At 39.9% G+C, this 26,304-nt stretch overlaps 1 protein-coding gene across 1 annotated transcript; it reads left to right on the forward strand.

Moving 5' to 3' along the window:
• The first annotated feature begins 238 nt into the window (after positions 1–238).
• LOC131225153 (protoporphyrinogen oxidase 1, chloroplastic) lies at positions 239–12,779 on the forward strand. The gene is made up of 9 exons (XM_058220609.1): positions 239–736; positions 1,775–1,960; positions 2,147–2,231; positions 6,915–7,062; positions 7,157–7,237; positions 7,841–8,012; positions 11,233–11,392; positions 11,749–11,852; positions 12,292–12,779. Exons 1-9 carry the CDS (start codon positions 305–307, stop codon positions 12,589–12,591), a joined length of 1,668 nt encoding a protein of 555 aa, XP_058076592.1. The 5' UTR covers positions 239–304; the 3' UTR covers positions 12,592–12,779.
• The last annotated feature ends 13,525 nt before the right edge of the window (positions 12,780–26,304 follow it).

The following is a 26,304-nucleotide window of genomic DNA, read 5'->3' on the forward strand; positions in this document are numbered from 1 at the left end:
TAAATTCAACAAATAAGTTTTTTTTAATGGTGAGTGTTCAGTGATCAATGTTTCTTGTGGTGTGGTCCACCTGATATATATATATATATATATATATAGGTCCTAAAATAATCTTTAAAAACAGATATATGGAGTGGATATACAACGCATGCAGTGAGCTGTGCCCCACAGGTCGAACCCACCTGGCTCTATCTCGGTGAAGCTAATCCGCGTTCGTCTATTGGCTGTCGGGATTCATCATGTCAGGGGCATTTTCTTTAGTCGAGCACAGTAGTGATAACGAGCATCTCTCTCTCATATTCTCATGGCGACGCTTCCCGACCTTCTCCCCTTCACTTCCCACCCCTTATTTCCCGCCACAATCAACGGCCGGTATCGCTCCACGCCATTCTCCTCCTTTCCGCCATCTCCTTCAAATCAATACCGTCGCCGCTGCCGTACGGCATTCCGATGCTCGGTTGCAAAGCAATCAACCATCTCCCCGTCGAAATCGGACAGCAGCGATCCCTCCGACGTCCGGTCCGTCGACTGCGTCGTCGTCGGGGCTGGCATCAGCGGCCTGAGCATTGCGCAGGCCCTCGCCACCAAGCACGGGGACGTTGTCGCCGGAGACGTCATAGTGACGGAGGCGAGGGACCGCGTAGGCGGGAACATCACGACCGTCGAGAGGGATGGGTACTTGTGGGAGGAAGGTCCCAACAGCTTTCAGCCGTCCGATCCGATGCTCACCTTGGCGGTAAATGCACCCCATCTAGGGTTTTGTTGTCTTATTTTCATTCCTGTTGTTGAAATGGATGTTAATTTCGGCATAGCTTGACTTTATTGGCATTGGGAATTGGGATTTAGTCTTGTAATTGAGTATGGCAGTGGTTTCATATATGTTTGGATGCTCGATTGAACTGAATTGCAATAATCCAATACTGGGATGGTTCTGTTTCAACTTGTACCAACAGTCAAAATGCCTAGTAATTTCCAATTCCATGCATTTCAAGTTGGTCATTGTGACTCAATGAATTATGGGTCTAGACCCATTTTTGTAATTTCTACTTTTGCATTGAATTACTGCAATTCAATTCAAACTCAAACACTCCCCCCTGGATGTACTTCTTCATTCCCCAGTCTTTCTAAGGCGTTGTGTTAGCCTCAAAGGAAAGGAAAGGAAAGGAAACATAATTTCCCATTATTAACTTTCCACTGTTTGTGAAGCCTTTCTTTGCAGGAAACGCCCAACATGTTTCACATCTCCTACCATCCATTTTCAAGTGTCCCACATGTGCGCCATGCCAATAACTATTAGGAAAATTTCCCCAAGAAAATTGTCTTATTAAACAGCATATCTGTAAACATGACCCAAATTCTAGAAAAATCTTGTTGAAAAGTATTAAGTGGAAATGATGTTTCTTTTCCCATGGTTTCCTAGAAAAAGATTTCCTAATAAACAGTGTTTCCTTTCGCATGATTTCATGAAATCTAATGGGCTCCAATGCCAAAATAAAAAATTAAAAAAGAAGTAAAAAAGAAAAAGAAGAAACCAATGAATTAAAAACTCTCTCTAGTGTTGGAATTCGGTATACTTTCATTTCTTGCTATGTACATTCTTAGTATGGCAAGAATTTCTAGGCAAGAATTTCTAGCCAACAATTCTGTAGTCAAGGGATTGAGCATCTATATCATAATGAAACTTGAAGACTGCCCTTTCTCGAGTTAGACTCACATGTATATTGCATAGACTTTTGTGATACTTGTAATTTATGGAATCATCTTGTTGTTGCAGGTGGATTCTGGTCTCAAGGATGATCTTGTGTTGGGTGATCCTAATGCACCTCGCTTTGTATTGTGGAATGGCAAATTGAGGCCAGTGCCCTCAAAGCCAACTGACTTGCCTTTCTTTGATTTGATGAGCTTTCCTGGGAAGCTTAGGGCTGGATTTGGTGCTATTGGCATTCGGCCTCCTCCACCAGTTTGTCCTCGTGATCCCTTTCTATGGATGCATTAGAATATGTTTGCAAATGCACCTGCGCACATCCATCCATATTTCCTGTCATTATCATTGATTCATGCATGCATATAAACAGTATCACCTACATATAAGGTTAAATTTCTTGACTAGCCATTCTCATGTCTTGATGTTTGGCAAAGGTTACAGGGTCATGAAGAATCGGTTGAAGAATTTGTACGTCGTAATCTTGGTGATGAGGTTTTTGAGCGGCTGATTGAACCATTCTGTTCAGGTGCTAATTCATGTTATCCATGCCATTTTTCTTCAGGAGAATCTTTTTACCTTGCACTTACAATTTTCAGAAAGTATTCCACTGATTTATGCATTTCTAGGTTTCACAATAAACATCATAGGATCTAAGTTCTAATTGAGAATTGGGACTGTATAGCTCAGTGCATTACTTTTTGTACCAATCTATTCAAGTTGGATACCGTTATGCTGATAGGTGAGACATAATCAGATATTGATGCAGAGCTGCCAAACTTGGGAAGAATGAGAAACTGATGCTCCTGTTCCTGTACAGAGAGTAAAATGTTTAAACCAATGTCACATTTAAGTTTTAAAAAGATATAATTAATATAAAAAAAAGTTTACATTTAGAATCTTAGATATATTTAACTTGGATGCTGATGTGCAAATTTTATGAAAATTCAAGAATTATTTGATGGTGCTAACCTCTCTTGAAGCTGATGTTTCCAGATCCACCCTAGATGACGTCAATGTATAGACTTATGATATCACCATTAGGGCTGCATATGTTGTAGGATCTGTAACTCAGGTATCAGCCGTGATGCCGGATTAATTTGACCCCCAATCTAAGGGCATAGTGATACAATTGTGTATATAAATATTCTGGTTTCCAATGTTAAAACGTTTATATTGTTTTTGCCAAATAAAGATGATGATGGTTTTTTTTTGGAAAGGTGACAGCTTTTGTTAGAACACTTGCACAAAGCGAGAAAAGAAAACAGAAAGAAGGCATTAATTGCCAAACCAAAGACAGATTAGCAGCTAAATCTGCATTGACCGATCCCGCCCATCCCATGACAAGGAACTTGACTCAAGATTTTGCATTCTCGCAATAAACACATTATTGTGGAAAGGAGGGGATATAACCTTAGACAGAACACCCAACAACCTTTGACTCAAGATTTTGGCTAAGATCTTACAAGGACTACCCCAACAACCTTAGGTTTGAAATTCTATAAATTATCTGCTTCCTCCATCATAGGAATAAGGGTCAAGAAAGTACAACCAAGTTCAGGGAATAGCCTAGCCGAATTGACAAATTCCTTTGCAAATGCCAACAAGTCTGGATTAATTAAGTCCTAAAAGGATTGGAAAAAAGCTATTGGGAAACCATCAAGCCCTGGAGCTCTATCCCTTCCAAATCCTGACCTACATCTCTAATTTCCTCAATTGTTGCTCGGGGCTGTTGTCATCCTCCAAAGAGATGGAATCAAAAGGCAAATCATCCAACAAAGGCCTCTCCCAGTCCTCATCTGTAAGTAATTTAGAGTAAAAATCTATAACATCATTACAAATAACATAGATTTCTGAACTACCTTTTCATCGTTAACCATTAGAGAGAAGAAATACAGTTGAAGTGAGCTCGAGCATTAGCGATTCCATGAAAATATTTCTTATTTTTACCATCAGCCAGCCAAACAGCCCTCGAGCATTGACGCCACTTTGTTTCTAACTCTTTAACCCTAGCCAAGTAGTCAGAGGATAATTTATCTTTGTGGGTTCGGTCTAAGTTAGAGAGCAGGCCGCTTTCCTCCAACAAATCCAAAGCTTGAATCTCGCTCAGTAGCATGTCCATCTCTTGCTCCCTAAGATCATACACATCTTTCCTCCACACCACAAGCTTCTCTTTCAGCAGCTTCAACTTCTTAAAAAGCACAAACCATGCATTGCCTTGAACTTCAAAGGCGGACCACCAACTGACCACAAGAGACTGGAAGCCTTCCACCTCCAACCAAGCTAACTCAAACCTAAAAAGCCTAGGACCCAAGTGGACTTCCTTGACTTCCAAAAGAATGGGACAGTCGGTGGGTCATCTCATATAAGGGCACCGTCAGTTGGGGTAGCCTCAGAGAACTATATATGCTAGATAGTCACCACCCCCTGTAAGGGATCTAGTCTATAGTAGTGGTCAAGGATTCATAGGTCAATTGAGCAAAGGATTATATGAACAACTGGATTTTCTATACCGAGGGAAACATTGCATATAGTATGAATCTAGTGTGTGGTAGGTATGAATGTTGAAGAGTCTCACTTAGTTAGATGGGTGCCATTATTGTGAGGTGATGTACCTACAAAGGGGACCATTACCAAAGCCATTAAGCTATTACAGTCCGATGATATGACACTAATGAATCTAGATGGTGTTTCAATAGAGATCATATTTAGTTTGTTGTTTATCAAAAACCAGCTTAGGAAGTCCACACTGACGAGACAAAAGGAATTTAAGAATCCACCCTAGACAGACTAGAAACCTATCTGGAATTGACATCATTGGAACTTCATGACCATTTGACCATGAAGACTTAGTGCTCCCCATAGGAAGATCACCAAGGTTATGCTTGAGAACCCCAATTTGCAAAGCCTCTCATACTGCTTTAAACTCTGACCCCATTACACTCATGCATAGACCTAACAATATTAAAATCTCCCCCAATGCACCAAGGGAGATGCCATTTACCAAGAACTGAGGAAAGTGCCCCCCAGAAAATAGGGGATATGCCATTTATCAACATTAAAATCTGGTTTGTTGTTTAAAGGGTAATTTTATATTATTTTCATGAACTGCCTATGCTATATAAAGTTAAGACTTCGTCACCTCATGCTGTTGATACTTGTACTAATGTTTTGGAGTCATGATCAACTACTACTGTTTGTGGGTTAGCTTCACATACAACCTGTCTCCCATGCCAACATGTACAATGGAAGGGCCATGAAGCTGCCTTATGCAAAATTCACTCATTCTACAGGCCATGAGCATGTTGAATCAGACCACTGGGGGCCAATTTAAACCACCCATTGGTTTCTTACAAGATAGCCTGCCTGATGCATGGACCAACTTGATTGTCGTGCCAAGTGATCTTCATGGTTGGCACCACCTTTTGCATGACTTATATGTCCTACACGTGTTACTAGTTGGCATGTGAAATGGGTTGGATTTTAAGCTAACCTAAAACTGGCTGTAGGCAATCATCATCATCATCATCTAAGCCTTACCAATATTAATTAGGGTCGGCTACATGAATCATGTTACGCCATTCCACTTGATCAAGGGCCAGATCTTCAGTTATACCATAGGTCATCAAATCTTTTCTTAATACCTCCATCCACATCGTTTTGGGCCTTCCCCTTGCTGTTTTACTCAGTTTTAGAGCCTTCAACTTGTACCAACTCCTAACTGACACGGTTCTTGGTTTCCTTTACACATGACCAAACCATCTTAGCCCACTTTTCCTCATCTTATTGCCTATTGGTGGTACTCTTGAGTTCCCTCAAATGCACTCTAATTCTATCCTTTCTCGTCTTGCCACTCATTCATCTCAACAACCTCATTTCAACTACACTTATCCTATGAACATTCTGTTCCTTAACTGGTCAACATTTTGTCCCATAAAGCATGGCTAGTCGTATAGCCATCCTTCCAGTTCGAGTGTGGTTAAGGTAGAAAGGTGGCATACAAACAGATTTGGAGATCTGAAATGGAGATGAGAGGATTCCATTCACTAGAACTACCCTGTTAGTGTTCAAACGGTGGTGTTAACCCACTTGCAAAACTTTGGGCCCCGAAGGGCATGTGAGATATGAAATTTCATTCTCTTGCTTTTCAAAATCCAGCTTGAGAATCATGAGCTCTTGTCCCAAACTACGAGCCCATTCCATCCCTGCAAAGGCGGCAATGACATTGCCTATTGGGTTGCGCCCTTCCCCATAAGGCCCCACCATCGGGGCATAAGCGCCCTCTTGCTACAACACGACGATCACATAAAACTCAAGAGGCACATCTCAATTACTTCCACCCAGTTTGAATTCTATTGATAATATCCTTCTCAATCTCTCAACTCTCACATCTCAAGTACTTCCACCCAGCTTGAATTCTATGGGCAACATCCTTCTCAATCTCTTGACTGTCATGAATTATGGACCCAATGTATCAAAAGTGGTCATTTTGAGAAACTTCTTGGTCAACAATATTAATTCACTCCTTGTTTTCACTCATATTGTTACTAAAATTTCATTCCATATGCTCTATTTTAGTCTGACTAATTTTAAATCCTTTAGATTTTAAAGCATCCTTCTATAAATATAGCTTTTTGTTTACAGTCTCCCTTATCTTGTCAATGAAAATCATGTCATCTGCAAACAACATGCATTGTGGCTCACTCCTATTATGTTCTGTTGCGACTTGTATGGAAAATAAAATTGAGTTCATACTATAGGCAAGCCCCTTCATATATGAAGCGTATGTTATGTACTTTGAACTTTTTTCTCTTCACATGTTGAAATCATAGTTTAAAAACTTGATTTGGTTACGTCACGGTCAAGATTTATTCTAGACTTGGTTGACTTGGTCAACTCGATCCAACTTGACGTAACTCAGAGAAACTTGAAAAAAAAAAAAAAAAAGACAATGAAACTCGACGTGACTCGTCAAGAGTAAATATTTCCGAGTCTTGGTGTTGAAGACTTGGAAAAACTTGACCAAATTGCTCAACTGGATCGACTTTCAAGTCAACTGGAGTTGTAAGTCCACTGCTGAAACTGCTCAAATCTCACTTGCTCCCACCCCTAATCAAGAGCATATGTAATTTGGAACATTAAATATTACAGCTATGTTTTATGAGATTGGTTTCTCTGATCTCATTCTAACAGGAAGTGGTTCAACATGCAGGTGTTTATGCAGGTGATCCTTCGAAGCTGAGTATGAAAGCAGCATTTGGAAAAGTTTGGAAGCTGGAGCAGAATGGCGGGAATATCATTGGCGGCACCTTCAAAGCAATTCAGGAGAGGAATAAAAATCCCAAGCCACCTCGAGATCCGTAATATAATTCAACACTTGAATCTTATTTTCCTAATAACTTGCTTCAATTGATTATAGCATGTTCTAGTTGACTGAGTTTAGTTAACACACAGGCGTTTACCAAAACCAAAGGGCCAGACAGTTGGATCTTTCAGAAAAGGGCTTGCTATGCTGCCCAATGCAATTTCTAAGAGGTATTTTTCTTCAAAGATATGCCTATGTTTTGGAATTTTGGGCATTGTCTCTCTGACTGTGCTAGCCCTTGTCGTATAATCCATACTGCATAGCATGAGTGCTGCCGTGTTAGATAAGGACAATCACTGGTGTGTGGATCAGTATTTGAATAACTTATTCACCACTATAGACAGTCAATCATGTGATTTTCAGCTTTAACCGTGTGAGCAGTGATTAGTAAAGCTGTAGCATGTGCTCGTGGATCATGACAATTGGTTTCTCAACAATTGCAATACAGTTACATATCATATGCTAATGTCATTAACATTTCTCCTCAATTTTCGAAGTTGGATGGAATCTTAAGCTTTCATAATCTTTTGTTGAACTGAATTTAAGAGTTGACATGATATTTGTTAGGCCTAGATATAGTCCTGCATGTTGTCACTGCATTCATTAAAGAGATACCATTTAAAGGCAACACTGTAACTTGTGCTCATACTCGTGTGCTTAAGTTTGTGTATTTTCCTTTACATCCAACGATGAATCCTGTGCTTATAGATTGACATTTTTGCCCCATTTTTGAAGTTTTGATTATGCCCCTAACCAAGTTCTGTGGCTTTCAGGTTGGGCGGCAAAGTGAAACTATCTTGGAAACTGTCGAGCATAAAAAAATTGGACAGTGGAGGATACACTTTGATATATGAAACGCCGGAAGGATTGGTTTCCATCCAGACCAAAAGTGTTGTCATGACTGTTCCATCTCATGTTGCAAGTAATTTGTTACGTCCTCTTTCCGTATGTACCATCCCTGAACCCTTCTGCAATGTGGTTCTACATTTTTGTATTTGTCCACTCATTCCTTCCTGTTTCTTACTGTAAAAATGAATTTCTTGAGGGGCCTGTTTGATTTGGTGTAAATACAGATAAACCATGGTAAAACTATAATAATGAGCAGTGGCAACTGTTTGAAATATTGGATGAATTTCATCTTGAATTTTGAGCAAAACTCAACTTTGTAAAAGCGAAAACTCTGTGGGCCCCACCACGATGTATGTGTTTTATCCACACTGTTCATTCATTTTCTCATATCATGCCCAAAAAATGAGGCAGATCCAAAGATAAATTGGACCACACCATAGAAAACAGAGGGTTCGACGGTGGGCATCATTATTCCCACTGCTTCCTTTGGTGTGGTCCACTTGAGCTTTGGATCTGCCCCATTTTTTGGCTCATGTCTTAAAATTATCTGGCAAAATGAATGGACGGCGTGGATGAAACACATACATCATGGTGGGGCCCATAGTTTTGACACGGGCATGGTAAGCATGTCATGCAAATCAAGGGACTCTTTGAATTGCTGTGCCTGTCAGATCTTGCTAGAGTAAATAGGAAAGTAAATAATTATTACTTATTTACCTTAATTTACCAGTAATTACGTGGAACCAAACAGGCCCTGAACGTATCTTGCTGCAATTAATCACCAAATTTTCATGTAGGAAATGGACATTGGCTCAAATGGGCATTGTGCTTATCCTGTCCATTTGAAGAAGAGGAATGCTAGTATGCAGCACATGCTGCATAAAACTTCTATGCAGTACTGTCCTTGAGATGCATGTGGAAAACATGTGGTGATCTGAACTGTCTTTCTGATGGGCCATCATGTGGATTGGCCATATCCCAAAAATCAGGGGATTGGATTGGCATAGCCATCTTATAAGTGACCTTCAAAGGAATGGTTAGAGGCTTAGAGCAGTGGCCCACTTTGAACCATTCAATCCTGCAACAACTGGATGACAAGAGGAGTTCAGTTGGTGTGATTTTTGGTCTAGAGCCCATCCACATGATTGCCCACCAGGTCAAAATTCCTTATCACCACGTATGCCACGTGTCACCTTGACAAGAGAACTGCGTAGTAAGTTTTGTGCAATACCTCATTCCTCTTGGAAGAAATGAGTTGACATACCATTTGGAGCGCTGGTTTGACGGACTTTGTTCATTTCACTCAATGTAGAGTGGGGTTTCAGAACTTTAATGAAGTTCCATTTCCAAATTAAAGCGCGCACTTTTTAAATAGTGTGAAACTTCCATTTGGACTCTTTTCCAGATAACTCCTGAATCTTCTGCAGATATTTGATTGCTTTTGCATGGTTGCTTTGTACAATGATGAGAACAAATGGTTCCCCTTATATTAGAGTTCAGTTCCATGTCAAGTGATAAGAAGAGGGAGTGATGATCCTATACTTTCTAGGGGTGCACTCTAGTGGTACCAGTACCATGGTAACCTTATGGTGGTATTACCGAGATGTGTGGTCCTGTGAACCCAACTCGTCCATCAGAGGAGTCACCTTAAAAAACCCTCAGCCCTAAAAAAATCAGCGTGCATCAGAGGAGTCACCTTAAAAAACCCTCAGCCCTAAAAAAGTCAGCCCGATCCAAAACCCAAGTTGGTCATCGCACATGGAAAGTGTTGAGACTTGAGAGGGAACATCCTCTCTCTCTCTCTCTCTCTCTCTCTCTCTCTCTCTATATATATATATATATATATATATATATATATATATATATATATATATAATCCAGGGCACTCAGACCCTTCCTCCAGGCCAGGCCAAAATACAGGCTGTTTTATGTCTTAGGTGTACCCCTCTGAAATTCAAGCATGGCCTTTCCCTTCCAGTTTGTTCCCATTGATGTAGCCCCCTTTTGTTTTGGATTGGGCTGAGCATTGGGCCATAGGAATTTTTTGAGGTGACGCATCTATGGATGTGTTGGATGGTGTTAATGCATCTCGTGGGCCCCCAATATGGCTGGTACCACAATAGATTACGCCGGGGATTTTCAGAACAGTGCCCACTCAGTTTTCCTTCCTGCTTTTCTAAATGTCATCATTTTCTTTAGACTCTGAAAGTGTTCAAAGTCATATATAATTTCCCTGTTTAATCGAGAATAACAATATTACGTTAGTTATAATTTCCCTGTTTGTAGATACAGTGTGCCGTATTCTCTAGGAGCAGTAGTGCTTTGGAATTTTCTGAGGGATGGCAGTCAAAACAAGAGCTTTCAGATTTGTAGCACTGACATTACCATGTACGAGCACATAGGGTTCTTTAATGCAAAAGAGATTATTTATGGACTGATAGAACTGGAGAGCGAAGATGTGATAAATAAATAAGATCAAGTGGTTAAATAATTGATCAGAATACTTTAATCAAGGCATGTCCATGCAGATTTGTCATAAGGATTGTTGAGATCCTCCTGTATGAGAACTGTAGATGATCAAATACTTGGAGCAAGGTGCTGATAGAAGAATGAATGGATGTAGTCTTCTTTTTGTAGGAGATCCTAGAAGGTTTAATTAATTCATTTTGGATAGCTTGGATGAAATGTATATTTTGATACTGTATGCTGGGATTGCAGTCAGGTCAAGCCTTGAAGTTGTCAATTTTTTGGTTATATATATGTATATGTCTTCGATGAGACACCACAAACACACAATATTCTTATGGATGGTTTTATATGAAGCACCCCTAAATCCTAATCCTCAGCCCTGTGTTTCAAGGTTAGAATATTGTGGTGCGAGGGAGCAGTGAGAACAGTATCTCTTGTAAACCATGCATCTATTTTTACACTAATTCTATGGGCAGATAATGAGTTATAAACATGATTTAGAAAACAATCTCAATTAATTAGTTCTCTTGGATGTAGTGTAAGTATTCGCTTCACTTATAATATTCCATTGCTGGTGCCACAACAAGGATGAAGGGTGTCTTTAGATGCACTATCGAACCGAGTTGGAGTTATTACTAAAGGAAAATGGAAATAACCAAGTTGCGATTTCCTTAGCAATCATATTGATAGTCTGGGCTCCAAATTGCAATTGCATTACTTTCAAGTTGGATGCTTGTGCTGCTCACACAACTCTATACCGTCCATTTGTTTTTCGTTATCCATAATTTGCATATCTAGTGGAAATAAAATTTTCTGATTTCAGTTTTTCTGATATGTTTGTTGGCAGAATGCTGCTGCAGATGCCCTCTCAAAGTTCTATTACCCACCAGTTGCAGCAGTTTCTATTTCATACCCAAAGGAAGCAATTAGAAAAGAATGTTTGATTGATGATGAACTTAAGGGGTTCGGCCAGTTGCATCCACGCAGTCAGGGAGTAGAGACTTTGGGTACATTTTCTTTTCCATCAGCTTCTTACTGATGCTTGTATGTGCTTGTATGGATCTCGTTGACATTGATCCTCCACTTTCTGATGCTTATGATCACCTTCAGAATGCTCTTGTAGTGTACACGTGCTAGGCAATCTTCATTCACTCTCTGCATTAAGATTCTAATATAACAAAATGTTTGAAATATCAATAAAATTACCAGTTGATGTATATGGAGACAAAGTATTGAGATTGAGATCCTAAAATGATGTAGATAGCTAGCTTTGCTGCTTTGGTTCCCTGCTCGTATTTTCTGAAATTGTTGTTAACATCAGTAAAAGCCAGTAATAACCCAGCAAGATAATGTTTCTGTCCAGGAACAATATACAGCTCATCACTCTTTCCCAACCGAGCTCCACCTGGACGGGTGCTGCTTTTGAACTACATTGGAGGAGCCACCAACACTGAGATTTTGTCCAAGGTATGCAACTAGCAGTTTATTCCCCAGGGAGGAATATGTAATATATGGGATTTTCAGCATCTCTTTTTAGGCTCTAGATTAAGGGCACATTTGGATGCACTTCCTCAAAATGGAGTTTCTGGAAGAGGGGGTTTCAAGCCTGCATTTTTGGTTGACTAGGCAAAAACCATCCTGTCAGCATTTTAGTGCCTTTTTGTTGAGCGGGAGATGAGATTGGGGTTTGCAAAGTGCATCCAAACACACAACATCAACTGCCATTTGGATTGAAACACATTTAGGCCTGAAATGCCCCTTTGAAGGGTACATCCAAACTCCAAACAGGCCATATCCATGAGATAATCAATGGAATCAGCACTTGCATTCATGCGCCAGAATGATTACATGAATGCATGTGGGCACCTATTACTTCTACACTTTTCTAACCATGTGGCGATTGCAGACTGAGAGCGACCTTGTGGAGAAAGTTGATCATGATCTTAGAAAAATGCTTATAAATCCGAATACCAAGGAACCTCTTGTTCTTGGCGTGAGGGTATGGCCGCAAGCAATACCCCAGTTCTTGATTGGCCATCTCGATGTTCTAGAAGCTGCGAAAGCTGCACTCAGAGATGGTGGGTTTGAAGGGCTGTTTCTTGGAGGCAATTATGTCTCAGGTGTAGCCTTGGGCCGATGCGTGGAGGGAGCTTATGAGAGCGCTGTGGAAGTATCAAATTTCTTGGAAAAGTATCTCTACAAATAGATAGGAAAAGGAAATTTTCATTTGGCGGATTGGGCAAGCTCCAATATGGGATAAATGCAATGACTTTGTCTGTTTCACCTTCTGAGAATTCTCCTTTCCAATTCCAATGAAATTTCCAGAAATATTCGATTGTATAGGATTACGACCCTAGTTTCTGTTGATGTAATAAAATTGGTTTTGTTTTGCAATTTTTTCTTTGAAAATGACAGTGAAGAAAGTCTGTGTTTTTTTGAAGAGACTGACAGCAAATTTGGTTGGAACAGATACAACTGGGCCGATGCAAATTGACTGGAACCGTGTTATTCTGGATCCCTCTTTCCGCCTTTTCTGACCCAAATCAATATACGGAATGTCTCAGGTCGGACTTCAAACGTTGCCAATGATGCTGATTTGGTTAGAAAGGTATCTGACCCGCCTGACAAGGTTGAACACACCAAATGGAGCCCATGTCTTTGATGAAACCCGAAGAAACCACCTGTGTAGAATCTGTTCACACCACCAGCCGTGCTCGTGTGAAATTTCTACACTTTTGCGGCTTTGCCATCATTGGGTAAGAATAATATTACTCTGCTAATGGCTTATCTGAAACTTCTGAGGGAAGAAAAATGTATGTGGTTCAGTCTCTCCCCTAAAAATGGGGAACCACCCACCACAGAAACATCGATAGTGGAAGTTCGTTGTGGGCGAATCTTATCGCTTCAGAATTCTGCTAAAGATTGGATGGGAATTAGGAGTGTTAACAGTGCTTGCATTGACATTTTAGGAAGTGGAGATCCACCTGTAGTGAAGATTTGCTTCTGTCGTTTCACATTGGATCATCTCCATTGGCATTTCAAAAGAAACTTTGAAGATTTGCTGGTGTATTTTAAAGAGGTGGAAAAAAAGTTTTTTTTTTTTTAATCTGCAGATTACATGGCCAGAACTTGTTTTTGGAGTCAAATCTGTAAAGATTTATGGCCACACATTCTATCTCATCCAAGCTTAGTTGAAAGCTGAACAGCTCCTTACCGCACGCGACTTCCACATTGGTAGGAACCTAGGTAAGCATCTTTTTTGTGGTCCCTGTGATTGAATTGAGGAAAATAACCCAGTGAGACGTGTCCATAACAGCGACCATCTGATGATGACTGGACATTCATAACACGAGGCCGACCATATCAATTTCCTTGACTTAAACGAAAATTACAAAAATGGTGGGCCCTGTTTTATGACAATGGCAACATGGAGATAAGATGGCCATGGTGACGCGTCGACCCACCATATCAGTTCATTTCTAAATAACTTCAAATAGTTTTTTCTTATGTGGGTGTGCTTGATTTCGATTCATAACAAAAAATAAAAAATAAAAAATAAAAAATAGCACGATAAACGCGTTTTTCAAATTAAAATAGCAAAAATGCCCTCAGGACTTGTGAGTCACAAGGTGCCCACAAAGCAAAGCCAAGAAAAGAGATCTATGCCCCTCCCTTGGGAACCCATCATGGGAACAACCTTACATGGGAAAATCAAATGCCATTCTAAGTTTGACCAAGGAAAATCAAAGCCCAAGGTGGGGAATGAATGGAATACACAGCTTGGAAGAGAAGAAAGAGAGGTAGGGATGTGTTTTTTTTTTTTTCCAAGTAGCTTTATTGGGTTTCCAAAGGGAGAGAGAAAAAAACGTGCATGGGAGAACGGGGGGCAGTATAATGAGATGTAGGAAGGGTGGTCCATAGGATCTAAGACATTGGGCACCTAAAGCGAGGCCCATCTCAGGGACCCACCTCAGCCGTTGAATGTTTAATGTTTTGGTTGAACTTTGAACATAAAAGTAGTGAAGGGGAGGGATATGCTTGAGTAATACATAAAAGTGCATGCACCCAAAGTCATTGAAGTAAGAGAAAGATGCCTGAGGGAAGCAACATTGGGGGACACAGCCCTTTTCTTTTCTTCTTCATCTCTTTTTATTTTTTATTTCTTCTTTGTTGTTACAATCCAATCTACACATTGGCTTTTCTTTAGGAGCAAGGTAGCTCATGTGTGTCATGAGAGAGAGTCACGTGCAAATCAGTTCATGGACTAGGAGTCTATCAGTCTCTTTGTAGGGGAGGCTAGATCCACTACAAACCTATGTAGGTTGACCTAAAATGCGGTGAGTGGGGCCCGTTGTGATGTTTGCATGACATCCAATCTGTCTATCATGTGGGCCTCCTCGTATTCTCATATTCAACCAAAAATTAGCTGGATTCAAAACCTGGGTGGGCCACACCATGGGGAGAAGTTGGAATTGAGACGCTTGCTGTTAAAAAACCTTTTGGGTGTTTGTGAGAACCATTGTATTTTTTTATATGCCACTCAATCTATTTATAAGATGCGACTCATCAGGATTAATGAACACCCTAAAAAAATCAGGCCATTCCAAAAGTCAGGTGGGGCACACCACGTGATTTTACAAGTTTTAGTCATGAATTTAAATGGCATGGCCCACACGAGTTTTGTACACACTCCCACGTGGATTGTTTGTTAAACCAACGTCGTGAAACCAGCATTCTCCAACTCATAGTCCCAAAATCAGATTGTTTGAATAATCCTAACCTCTAATCCATAGAGAATTTTTGTTAAAATTGGACCATTGTAATTTTATTTTTTTTGGTTTTTAACCGTCCAATAAATGTCCACCAATCAGATAAATAATCAAATAAACTTAATTTTTGGTTCATGATAAATCTAATCTGAAACCATAATTTAGACAGTTTAATTTGACTTATATGTCACAAATGCAATTTCTAAGTACCTGAGCATCATCAATCACATTCTAGTAGAGTATCCCGGTCTCTCTCATGAACTAATGGATGTGCCTGACTATAACCATCTACTCACCTGGGCCCCCATCATGGTCTAGTGTTTGAATCAATATCCTCTTGAACATATGATAAGGTGGCACTTCATGTGCACTTGCTTCATGAACGTGCACGAGAGAGAGAGAGAGAGAGAGAGAGAGAGAGAGAGAGAGAGAGAGATTGTGTTATGTTGGTCGCTTGGGATTGGCTTTTTTTCGTCTTTATTTATTTCTCCCTAGAGGCCGGGATTGAGTTGATTGCATGTCTCCTAGAGTCGCCCTCATGTCTTCTCTTTTGAGAGGCTGTCTTTGATTTATTTAAAACCTCAAAATCTCACATCAACTCCGACGTCTCATTCCACCTTTCTCTTTTCTAACTCCAAAGTTTCAAACCCCATGCCCATCTTGTCTCCCCTCCCCCGCCTTTATCAACATCTCCTGGCCCACTTGTTCCCATGCACCCATTTGCGTTTGAACTCATTTATCTCGACATCACTCATCTAGACCTTCCATTACCTCCATTCCACTCCTCATAGGCTGCCCATTTAAAATCATACCAATCAATAATCCAAACCATCCAATCAATTGCAAGTAAAAAAAATGTATGGGTAGGATCATTTGTAAAAAATTATTCCACTCACGCAGTCGTTTAGGCTCATGTGATCGCTTGATCTTCACTAAGTAGTGGAAGAAGAGTGGACTGGACCTAATGGATGGTGTAAATAAGTGATATGGGGGCCAATGAGTCCAAATGCAAGTGGGTGCATGAGAGGGACTCTATACATTGAGCCCAAAGGCTCATTTCTCTTAAAATAATATTTCATTATTATCACTAATACTCTAGAAGAACACCCTTCTTTCTCTATAAAGTCCCTCATTGAAATTACCCAAATGCACTCATCATTCCCAAATTGACTATTATTATTCTTATCTTCTTCCTTTTACATGTCTCAAATTATCCCAAAAACATACTAGAAAATACAATAAAATGCATCCCTGCCAATACGTAGCTATGGTGTACACTCCATAGTATACCGTATTTGGATACGTATTGTATTTCTGTTGATTTGGTGAATCCAAAGGCCCATGTGTTCAAATACCCAATTAATCAAAGAGCCATCTTAATAATCTAACAATGAGAATTAATGAGAAATGCTGCATTGCTCTTCAGAGCACTAGAATTACATGGAAGCGACCCTTAGATGATAATCGGTACAATCAGGGCTCTGTGGGGCCCACTGTGATGTATGGGTTTTATCCACGCTGTTCATACAATTTCCTGGATCATTTTATAGTATGAGCCCAAAATTGAGGCTGATCCAAGGCTTAAGTGGACCACACAATGGAGATTGAATGTCCACCATTAAAAACTTCTGGGAGGCCAATGTAAGTTTTGGATCAAGCTGAAGTTTGTGTTTTCCCTTCATCCAGGTCTATGTGACCTTATGAACAGGTTGGATGGAAAATAAACATTACTGTGGGCCCTAGGAAGGTTTCAACGGTGGGCATCATTATCACCACCACTTCCTGTAGTGTGGCCCACTTGAGTATTGGATCAGCCTCATTTTTGGGCACTCAAACTAAAATGATCCAAAAAAAAAAATGGATGAACAGGATGATAAAACCCACACATCATAGTGGGCCCCACATAGGGTTGGACACAATCTGCTTCCAAGCTACATTGCTCCACTTGCATTGGGACGCTTGAACAGTCCAATCCCTATCTTAAAAGCATGAGACTTATATGAAAATTATTAACTATTGGTTAATGGCCTTAAATATGGATGGTCCAGATCATTTACACAAAATAGGTCTAATCAACAATTTGATCCATCCATTTGTTAGGGACCATCATGGATTACTTATGACTTTAAAGAATCATTTCTGTCAGGCAATCCTAGCCATCCGATCCATGGCTTGGAAGAAGGATGGCTACATGAAATAAGGTGGATACAAGGACGGCCTGGATCAGTGTGATTTTGTCGGTGGCGAATAAAATAAGGAGCTTAGACAGTCCAAGTAATCAATGCAAACAGTCCATTAGATGCAGTACATGTTTCATGGACTACCAAGCAATAATTACAGGATTGGATGATCCCATCCATCTATAAGTTGGCCCGCTTTTTTTGTGGCCATTCATTTAGGAAGGTGTGATAGAAGTCATTCTTTGAGATCATAAATGATTTATAACAAGACCCAATAAGTAGATGGTCAAGATTATTGATTGGATCTCAACTATTAATTTTAGAGGCTATTGATTGAATGGTTAGGATTGTTTGATTTGTAGGATTTTTATTCTCCACCCCATGCAATGTATGATGCACCTAATGAATGGTTTAGATCGGTCAATTAAACTGTCTACACATCCCGATGCAAGTATGAGCATGGATCATTTGATATGCATATGCATGCATGTAACAGGTGCGTGTGGTGCACGTGCCAGGGACCTAGAGACGTGTTTGGAGACATGGGTCCATGACAAGATATCCCGAGGACACAGCGTTTTCTCTGAGGTACTACATTATATTATAATTTATTATAATAATAATAATAATAATGTTCACACGTGGCAATGAGAAATGATGCGAGTAACATCAAACGGTGGAGCTTGTTTCCGATGGTGGACCACATGCGGCTGCGTGTTGGGTCGGCTCGGCTCATAAGGAGGGGTTATCCTAATAGAAGAGAAATGGGATCCGATGCCTACACGCAAGGGTGCCCATCTTCATATGGACCACTCTGGAATTTATGCTAGATGAACTTCGTTCATTTGGTGGGCCCCACTGTGTTTGTACTGTGACTCCAAAAATAGGACGGTCAGGTTATAAAGTGGGACGTGGATTCGGCGGATCCATGACGGTGGGGCCCACTAATGTATGTGTTTTATATCTATGCCATTCATCTGTTTTGCCACTCATTTAAGTATATTGGTAATATCCTAAGGTATTGGGTGAAAGATACCTTGTTTCAACACTGAGGTCTTGATATCGATTCTCTAGTAGGGGTGTTGTTTCAACACTGTGGTTTTGGTATCGATTTCCTAGTAGGGGTGGCTAACAGTTAAGTCTAAATTGAGAGTGGGTGTACTAACAAGCTAACCACAGAAAGAAAAACCTTCCTAATGTCCAATATAATCTTTATTTGACACCGTATCCATGGGTAAAGTCACAAATAGAAAATACAGTGACTGTTAGGCCCACTAACATGTGTTATTCATCTGTTTTACCAGCTTATTTAATTGCACTGAAAACTTACTAAGGTCCACCATAATCTTTATTTGACACCCAATCTATTGGTAAGGTTATAATAAATACCTGGACAAAGAGAAAACACAAATATCAACTTGATCAAAAGCTTTTATAACCCCCAACAAATTTTTAATGTTGGGCATCTAAATGCTGCGTCTTCTTGAAACTTGGACATGCTTTAGTCTTAGGCTCATGATCTGTGAAAATGAATGGACAACATGGATATAAATATAAAGTGAACCATACATTCATGGATCCACCAACTTTAAATCCACCGCCACATCTTATAAAGTGTAGTATGTTGGTAAAAAAAATACATACACACTATCAATGTATACAAAAGCAAAGCCATGATGAAAGGGGTTAAACCAAATTCTCAAACCATGAGAAAATAAGAGATAAGCAACATAGAAATCATGCAGTTTGATAATATACTTACATTTATATGGCAGTAATATAGCACTTTTTTCTTCAATAAAATTATTTTAAAAAAATTATGATATAAGATATTTTTATCTACCTCTCTCATTGTACAAGAAATCTATTTCATGCCTATTAGTACCATTCCATAAGAATCATATCTAATATAATAAGAGAACCATCACAATCTTAAGAAAATTAGGCTTCACATCATTTTTAAAACCATATGAGAGAGGAGACAACGTACATTCACATGCGGGGGAGATTAATTTCCTCGAGGAAGGAACCTCTCACATGAGACTCGTTCTCATAAGCATTGGACCCACAACCTCAATACACAACACATATATGAAAGAATTGGATGGTCCATATTAAACATGTATGTAAGAGCATACAATGATAGGACACACATGATTCACACCTTGGATCTTGCATGGGCATTCTGCTTAGGAACTTGGCCGCAGGAATCATATATGTAACTATGGCTGGACTCACCTATTGAATAACATTTTACTATTACAGTGCGCTTGTCAAATGTGTAAGCCATATGAGAAGTGCATGAGGTGGTCCCATTGTAAAGATTGCCATGAGACACCATCAGTTTGGTCCACTCATTAGGTGGGCCAACCCAATACCAAAAAGATGAACGGTCACCATACACACCCCGCCAACGTGATAAGTGGACCCACCCAAGTGTTTTAATTATAAAATCATCCCCAAGAGTTGAAGCCCATCTTATCTACCCGCACGCTCGCCAGGTTAGCACATGTGCCATCTTTCAAACGTGTGTGGAGAAGGGTGCATGTGGGGCTAGCAAACCTACTCTTACAGGGATATCGTTGGTTTGGCTTGAGTGGCTCTTTATATTTCCTAGAATAAGGCCCTTTTGTTCTTTGTAGACTTGTTCACACACTAACTTTCACATCCATCCATTTCTTTCCCACTACCGTGTCACATGTGTAGAATATCCGATCCATACGAAAGGTGGGACACACCATTATGATCACCAGTGACGAAAACTAGGCCGATCCATTAATTGAGATGGTGACACCAGTACACTAAGTCATACTATCATCCGTCCATCATTTTTCGCATTGTGTCCCACACAATGAACGGATCACCTTTATTTTTAGACACAATGATAACAATAATGTGGCCCACCTTTTTCAAGAATCCAATATCATGTAAATGCGACACGTAGGCGGAATTGAACCCCACCTATGTGTGATCATTTCTCTCAATGTGGGTGACAAGAAAGCTCAGAAAAAGGAAGGGTTGGTTTGTGTACCCTCTATTTAGAAAATGATAGAGACTTGAATGGTTTCTTGCATTCCTTGTATTAGCATGCAATTAATTAATAGACCCACACTACCTCACCTTTCCTTTGAGCAAAACTTTAATACTCTAGCAGAGTGTGATGGATGATACACAGGCACTTAGAAATTGCAACTACAAGGCATATAGGTACCCATTTATCTAATTATCATTCTGGTCAAGATTTATCGGATGGTTAGAATAGAATCTGAAAAATATCCAATAGTCTTATTTCAACAATTAAGTGTCCACAAATTAGAGATCAAATTCCTTTGACGAGTCGATTAATTTTCAAATTCTAACTTAGCAACAATGTGTTCTACAATTTAGTTGGTTCAATTTGAGTTAATGTATTACATTTGTCCAATTTCTATGTGCCTGTGTATCAAGTGTCGTAAGCAGCTAGAGTATCAAGTAACTCCTCTCCTTTTTTTTCTTTTCCTTCTAGAGGAAAGCATTTTCCTTGGTGTTGGGTCTTTTTAGCTATTGTCAGATAAGTGGATATTTTGAAGTTCAAGCTGTAACTTATTTGTTATAGAGATATCAATGTGTATATTGCTTAAAAGGAAGATAATGAGGGAATTAGGAAATGGGATTGGTTGGTGATCATGACTCTTTAGTCTCATGTGGCCTTCTTATAAGACTAAGCAAGGTAGGCATGTGATGGCTACTCGAATCTGACCGCACCCCTACATGCGGCCGACATGGACATGCGTGAATAATCCAAGTAGCTTGTCTGGTGGGCCCCACATATTTATCACAGCCCATATGCACGCGGTTGTAAAAGACTGGTTGACAATTAAATCCAACTAATGAATTGCGTCATCGGTTACATTTATTTGGTGGACGCTAAATTGGACTGCGGATATGGTCACAGCCATGTTGGCCACATGCAGTTATCACATATATATGTAGGGAACCGAATCGGGACATTGATGCGCACGCCCAATCCAGTTACTTCAGGTTCTTTTTCTTGTGTGGTCCCTCTCTAGCTGTCCCTTGTTAGAGCATCTCTTGAGCAAGAATTATTTGGATGCTTGTCTTTTGCCTTCTTTTTCTCCTTGTTCAGTGACATATTTTTCTTGAGTTAGTTTGATCAAATGTGTCGCAGAAGATATGTCACGTAGAGAAGTTGTGGGGTCGACCCACATTCATGACGACCCTAAACTTAGGAAATTGATGTGGATTCAATGAAAGAATTCATCCTCAAAATTGTTTTGCATTTATGTTTATAGCTCTTAGCATATGGCATCCGCAAGTCATACATCAATGTATGAATTTTACTATGTGAATATTTGTAGGGACCATCGTAATATTTTGTTTTAATTAAGGGATAGTTGTAACTATTTATCTTCTAATCTATAACAATTGACAATTGTGAATACTATCTTTTAATTTCAATAATTGCAATCACCTCTCTCTTGCTGGAGAGGTGGAGGAATATGTACTAAATGATAAAAGATGTTTGCACGAATAAAGCATTCCAACAAGACATGTTGGGATTCTAGTTGTTAGGCTTAGGGTTTTTAGCAATGACCCAAATCATTTATTTGATGGGGTCCCCTCAAATTGGGATACTTGAGAAATTTTTGGATTGAATATTTCAACCTTTTTATGCTATAGTTAGGGTCACTAATATTAAAAACGAAAGAGATAAATTATCAAAGGATTGAAATAATTCAATTGAGACCTTTTAGTTGTTGACCTTTTGCTTATATAAGGTGAGACTCATGGTATGAGTTAAAAAATTACTCAAATTCAAAGGCTAAAGTTCTAACATAGTATATTGACTGTATAATGGATGTACTTGAGCAAATGTCATAATAAAAATACCTTCATTTGTGGATTTTATTTATTTATTATTATTTACACTTGTGGGGCTCATTGTTATGCATAAATAGCATCCAACCATTTAGCCTGGATACCCCACTATAAAATTTAGATGCCAAAGGATTAACCTAATCCAATCATTAAGTGCTCATGTGATTTGAGTATGTGTGTGTGGTGTGGACGTATGTGTAAAAAGAAAAGGCCACAGTATAGAGTTTTGATTTATGGCTCAGTGGTAAATGTAATGCATTTTAATATTAAAGTTAAGTGCTCATGTGGAACGTGTGTTTTTTTTTTTTTTTTTTTAAAGCCATATAATTGGAAACAATCGACCACCATCTAAAAATCTAAAAAAATCATCACTTAATGGATGGATTAGATTGATTTTTTGGGTGTCTCATTTTCATGGTTAAGTGACTGAGAAATGGATGGTGTTTGCAATTATTGAAACTGGAAGGGAGGTGTTTACAAGTTTAAGAAACCATAGGGCGTTGGTTACAATTATGCTTCCTCTAGCACTATAACTACAAGTTATTGTGCTCTAGTTGCATTGGTTAAATTTAATAGACCATTCAATCGATCTGAACTGTCCATTAAGTCCATAACATATTTCACATGCTACCACACAAAAATCATACTCATCAGATGATCAAATCTACGTTTGATTCTGATTTATTATCTACAGCCATCCATTTGGAAAGCCATGTACGAGGTTTTACAATTGCCTAACAAAAGTGATTCTTTAGAATGATAAGCATTCCATGATGTGTCCTAAAAAATAGATGGATCAATTTGTTAATTGGACCTGTTTTTGTGTAATTGATGTCGGCCATCCATATTAAAGAGCACTGATCAAATGGTTCATATTTTTCAATTGGGCATGATTATTGCAATGTCACCATGACATATCCTTTGATAGTAATGAACAGTCTAGATCAATGGATTGGACTGTCTAAGTGTCCCAATGCTACTAGGAGGACTACAACTTACAGTGCTCCGAAAGCACTGGAGCATCTCTGTTACTAAAATCGTATTTTCCTTGGCCGCATGCATGCGGCATGCATCTGCTAGAAGAGTCGCATGGACGCGGATTTCCGAAAGCCTTTCGCAGGAAGTTCCTGCACTGGGAACCCATGTGGGAACCACTGCGATGTTTGTACGAAATCCTCCCCGCCCATCCGTTTTGTGAGTTCATTTTAGTACATGAGGCTAAAAATGAACCATATCTAATGCTCAAGTGGGCTGAAAAAGTGATAATTAAACGTCCACAGTTGAGATATTCGTGGGGCCGCAGAAGTTTTGAATCATGATAATATTTTTTTTTCAGCTCATCCCAGTATGAATGACGTTATTAACGGTATGGATGTCATGTAAACATCACTGTCGAACCCAGGGAGGTTTCAACGGTAGGAATTTACCTAACCACCTTTTCCTTTAATACGGCATTGGATCCTGTTAAATTTTGGTCTCATGTTCTAAAATGATCTCAAAAAATGGATGAACGGAGTGGATTCCTGAAAAACATCACGGTGGGCCCCAACTAGGATCGTGGATGGTGCTGTACACGGCTCCTCTATTGTACATGTGGGATGTATCTCAGGGAAGAAGCCCTGTGTGGCCACCACATTGTCTGTGTAAAATCCAATCCGTCTATCAGTGGTGTCAGATCGTGTTGCGATTTGGGGCCGAAAGTGAGGCGATGCAAGACCCAAGTGGGCCACACCATATGAAATAGATTTTATATGCCATTGAAACCTTCCTGGGGCCCAACATGATTTTCATATTCCATCCAACCCGTTCATAATGTGATTCCCATCAAGATGAAGGGAAAGGACAGCTATCAGCCTGATGTAACAGTTCTGTGGGCCCAATAAGATTTCAATGGTGGGATTTCCAGTCCCTACTGTTTCTTGAGGTGTTGCTAACTTTAGTATTGGATATAGTTCATATTTGGGATCTCAACTGAAAACGAGCTGGCACCGCTTATGGACGGATTAGATTTCACATGGATACTGTAGTGGGCCCCACAGGGCTTTGTGGTGCAGGAAACTCATGCGCCTATCTCAGTTCTCAGTCCCCAGTGATGCAAGATTCTAACTGGCTGATTGGTAGACATCTGATAACGTGGGAACGAAAAGTAGCGAATGGATGAGATCCACCGAATAAAACTCCATTAATCAGAAGTTAGGTTTTATCTAATTCATCTGATTTTGGGCTGTGATGGAACATCATAAGATATGGATCGTCCATCAGATCTAGGATATGGGCCACAATGAAAATCAAGCTATTTATACAAAAATAGTTCCAATGAACAATTTGAAACGTGGGTCATCGTGGACAGCTCGTGCTTTTAAAGCATCACTTTCATCAGGTGATCCTAACCAGAGCTGGGCACCGGACGGAGTCGGATTGGATTGGGTCCAACTCGACTTGATCCGGATCCTTTGTGGCCTGATCCGAACTCGATTTGATCCGGGACTGAGTCCAAGCCATTGGACTCGATCCGATCCGATGCACTTATAGTCCGGCCCGAACCGAGTCCGACTCGGTTAGGAAAGCCGAATCGGATCGGGTGGGGTACCATTCAGATTGGAAAAGAGAAGGGATTGATCCAAACCATCCATCCATTTGGAGGGCTTATCTTAAGGCTTGAGCTAAAAAATAAGACAGATCTAAAGATCAGTTGGACCACACTGCAAAAAACAGTGGGGGATTAATAGTTTACCATTGAAACCTTTTTCAGATCACAGAAGTTTCAGATCAATACGAAATTTGTTTTTCCACTTTATCCATGTATTTTTAACATTATTAACAGATTAAATGGAAAATAGACGTTATTGTGGGGCCATGTAAGTTTGATCTCATTTGAGTTGTTCGTACAACTCGGAGCTCGAGGTGCATACGCGCTCGTCCTTACACGACACGTATGTACAACGACTGTCACCTGATGTATGTTACGTGTGGGAGGCGGATTAGCTACTGATAGGTTGAGACGTCGCTAGACTCCCTGGCCCCTCCAGAAGTGATGTTGCCCAATTTTGTGGGACCCGCCATGATATATGTGTTGTATCTGCACTGTTCATTCATTTGGAGATATCAATTTAGGGCAGAAGCCAAAGAATGAGTCAGATCCAAGGCTCAAATGGACCCCACTATAGAAAACAATGGAGAGAGTGACGCACACCATTAAAATTTTCTAAGGCCCACAGAAGTTTTCGATCAAACTGAAATTTTCGTTTTCCCTTCTTTCATGTTTGTCTTAACTTGTGAACACGTTGGATTTCAAATAAACATCATAGTGGACCTTAGGATGGTTTCAACGATAGAGTCACTCTTACCACTGTTTTCTGTGGTGGGGTCCACTCCAAATCTAGATCTGACTCATTCTGTCTCATGACCTAAAATGATCTCTAAAAATTTTCTAAGGCCCACGGAAGTTTTCGATCAAACTGAAATTTTTGTTTTCCCTTCTTTCATGTCTGTCTTAACTTGTGAACACATTGGATTTCAAATAAACATCATAGTAGACCTTATGATGGTTTCAACGGTAGAATCACTCTTACCACTATTTTCTGTGGTGGGGTCCACTCCAAATCTAGATCTGACTCATTCTTTGTCTCATGGCCTAAAATGATCTCTAAAAATTGATGGATGGTGTGGATACAACACATACATCATGGTGGGTCCCATAGAATCCGGTGACATCGCTTCAGCAGGGAGTATCAACAGATACTCAACTTGTTACTTTTTGCATGTGATACAAGAAAGTAATTTGAATTTATCCAGCAAGGCAGCAATATACTGCTGTATAGTTGCCCACTCTACGCGTGAATGCATGTGGGCCCACTGTGAATGCATGTCGTAGATCCACACCGTCCATTCGTTTTTCCAGATCATTTTAAGGGTTGAACCCATTGTTTTATTGGAGGGAGTAGATGAGTGGTAGAAAGAGAATGAAAGGGGAGATGTTTGCATATGAGAAAAATGACGGATCGGATCCATACGGTTTGGATTTCAGTTCGGATTGGTCCGAAATCACCATAATCCGAAGTTGATCCGATGAATAGTTGGATCAGACTGACC

This window comes from Magnolia sinica, chromosome 14 (genome assembly GCF_029962835.1).
Source record: "Magnolia sinica isolate HGM2019 chromosome 14, MsV1, whole genome shotgun sequence".
Taxonomy (NCBI): domain Eukaryota; kingdom Viridiplantae; phylum Streptophyta; class Magnoliopsida; order Magnoliales; family Magnoliaceae; genus Magnolia; species Magnolia sinica.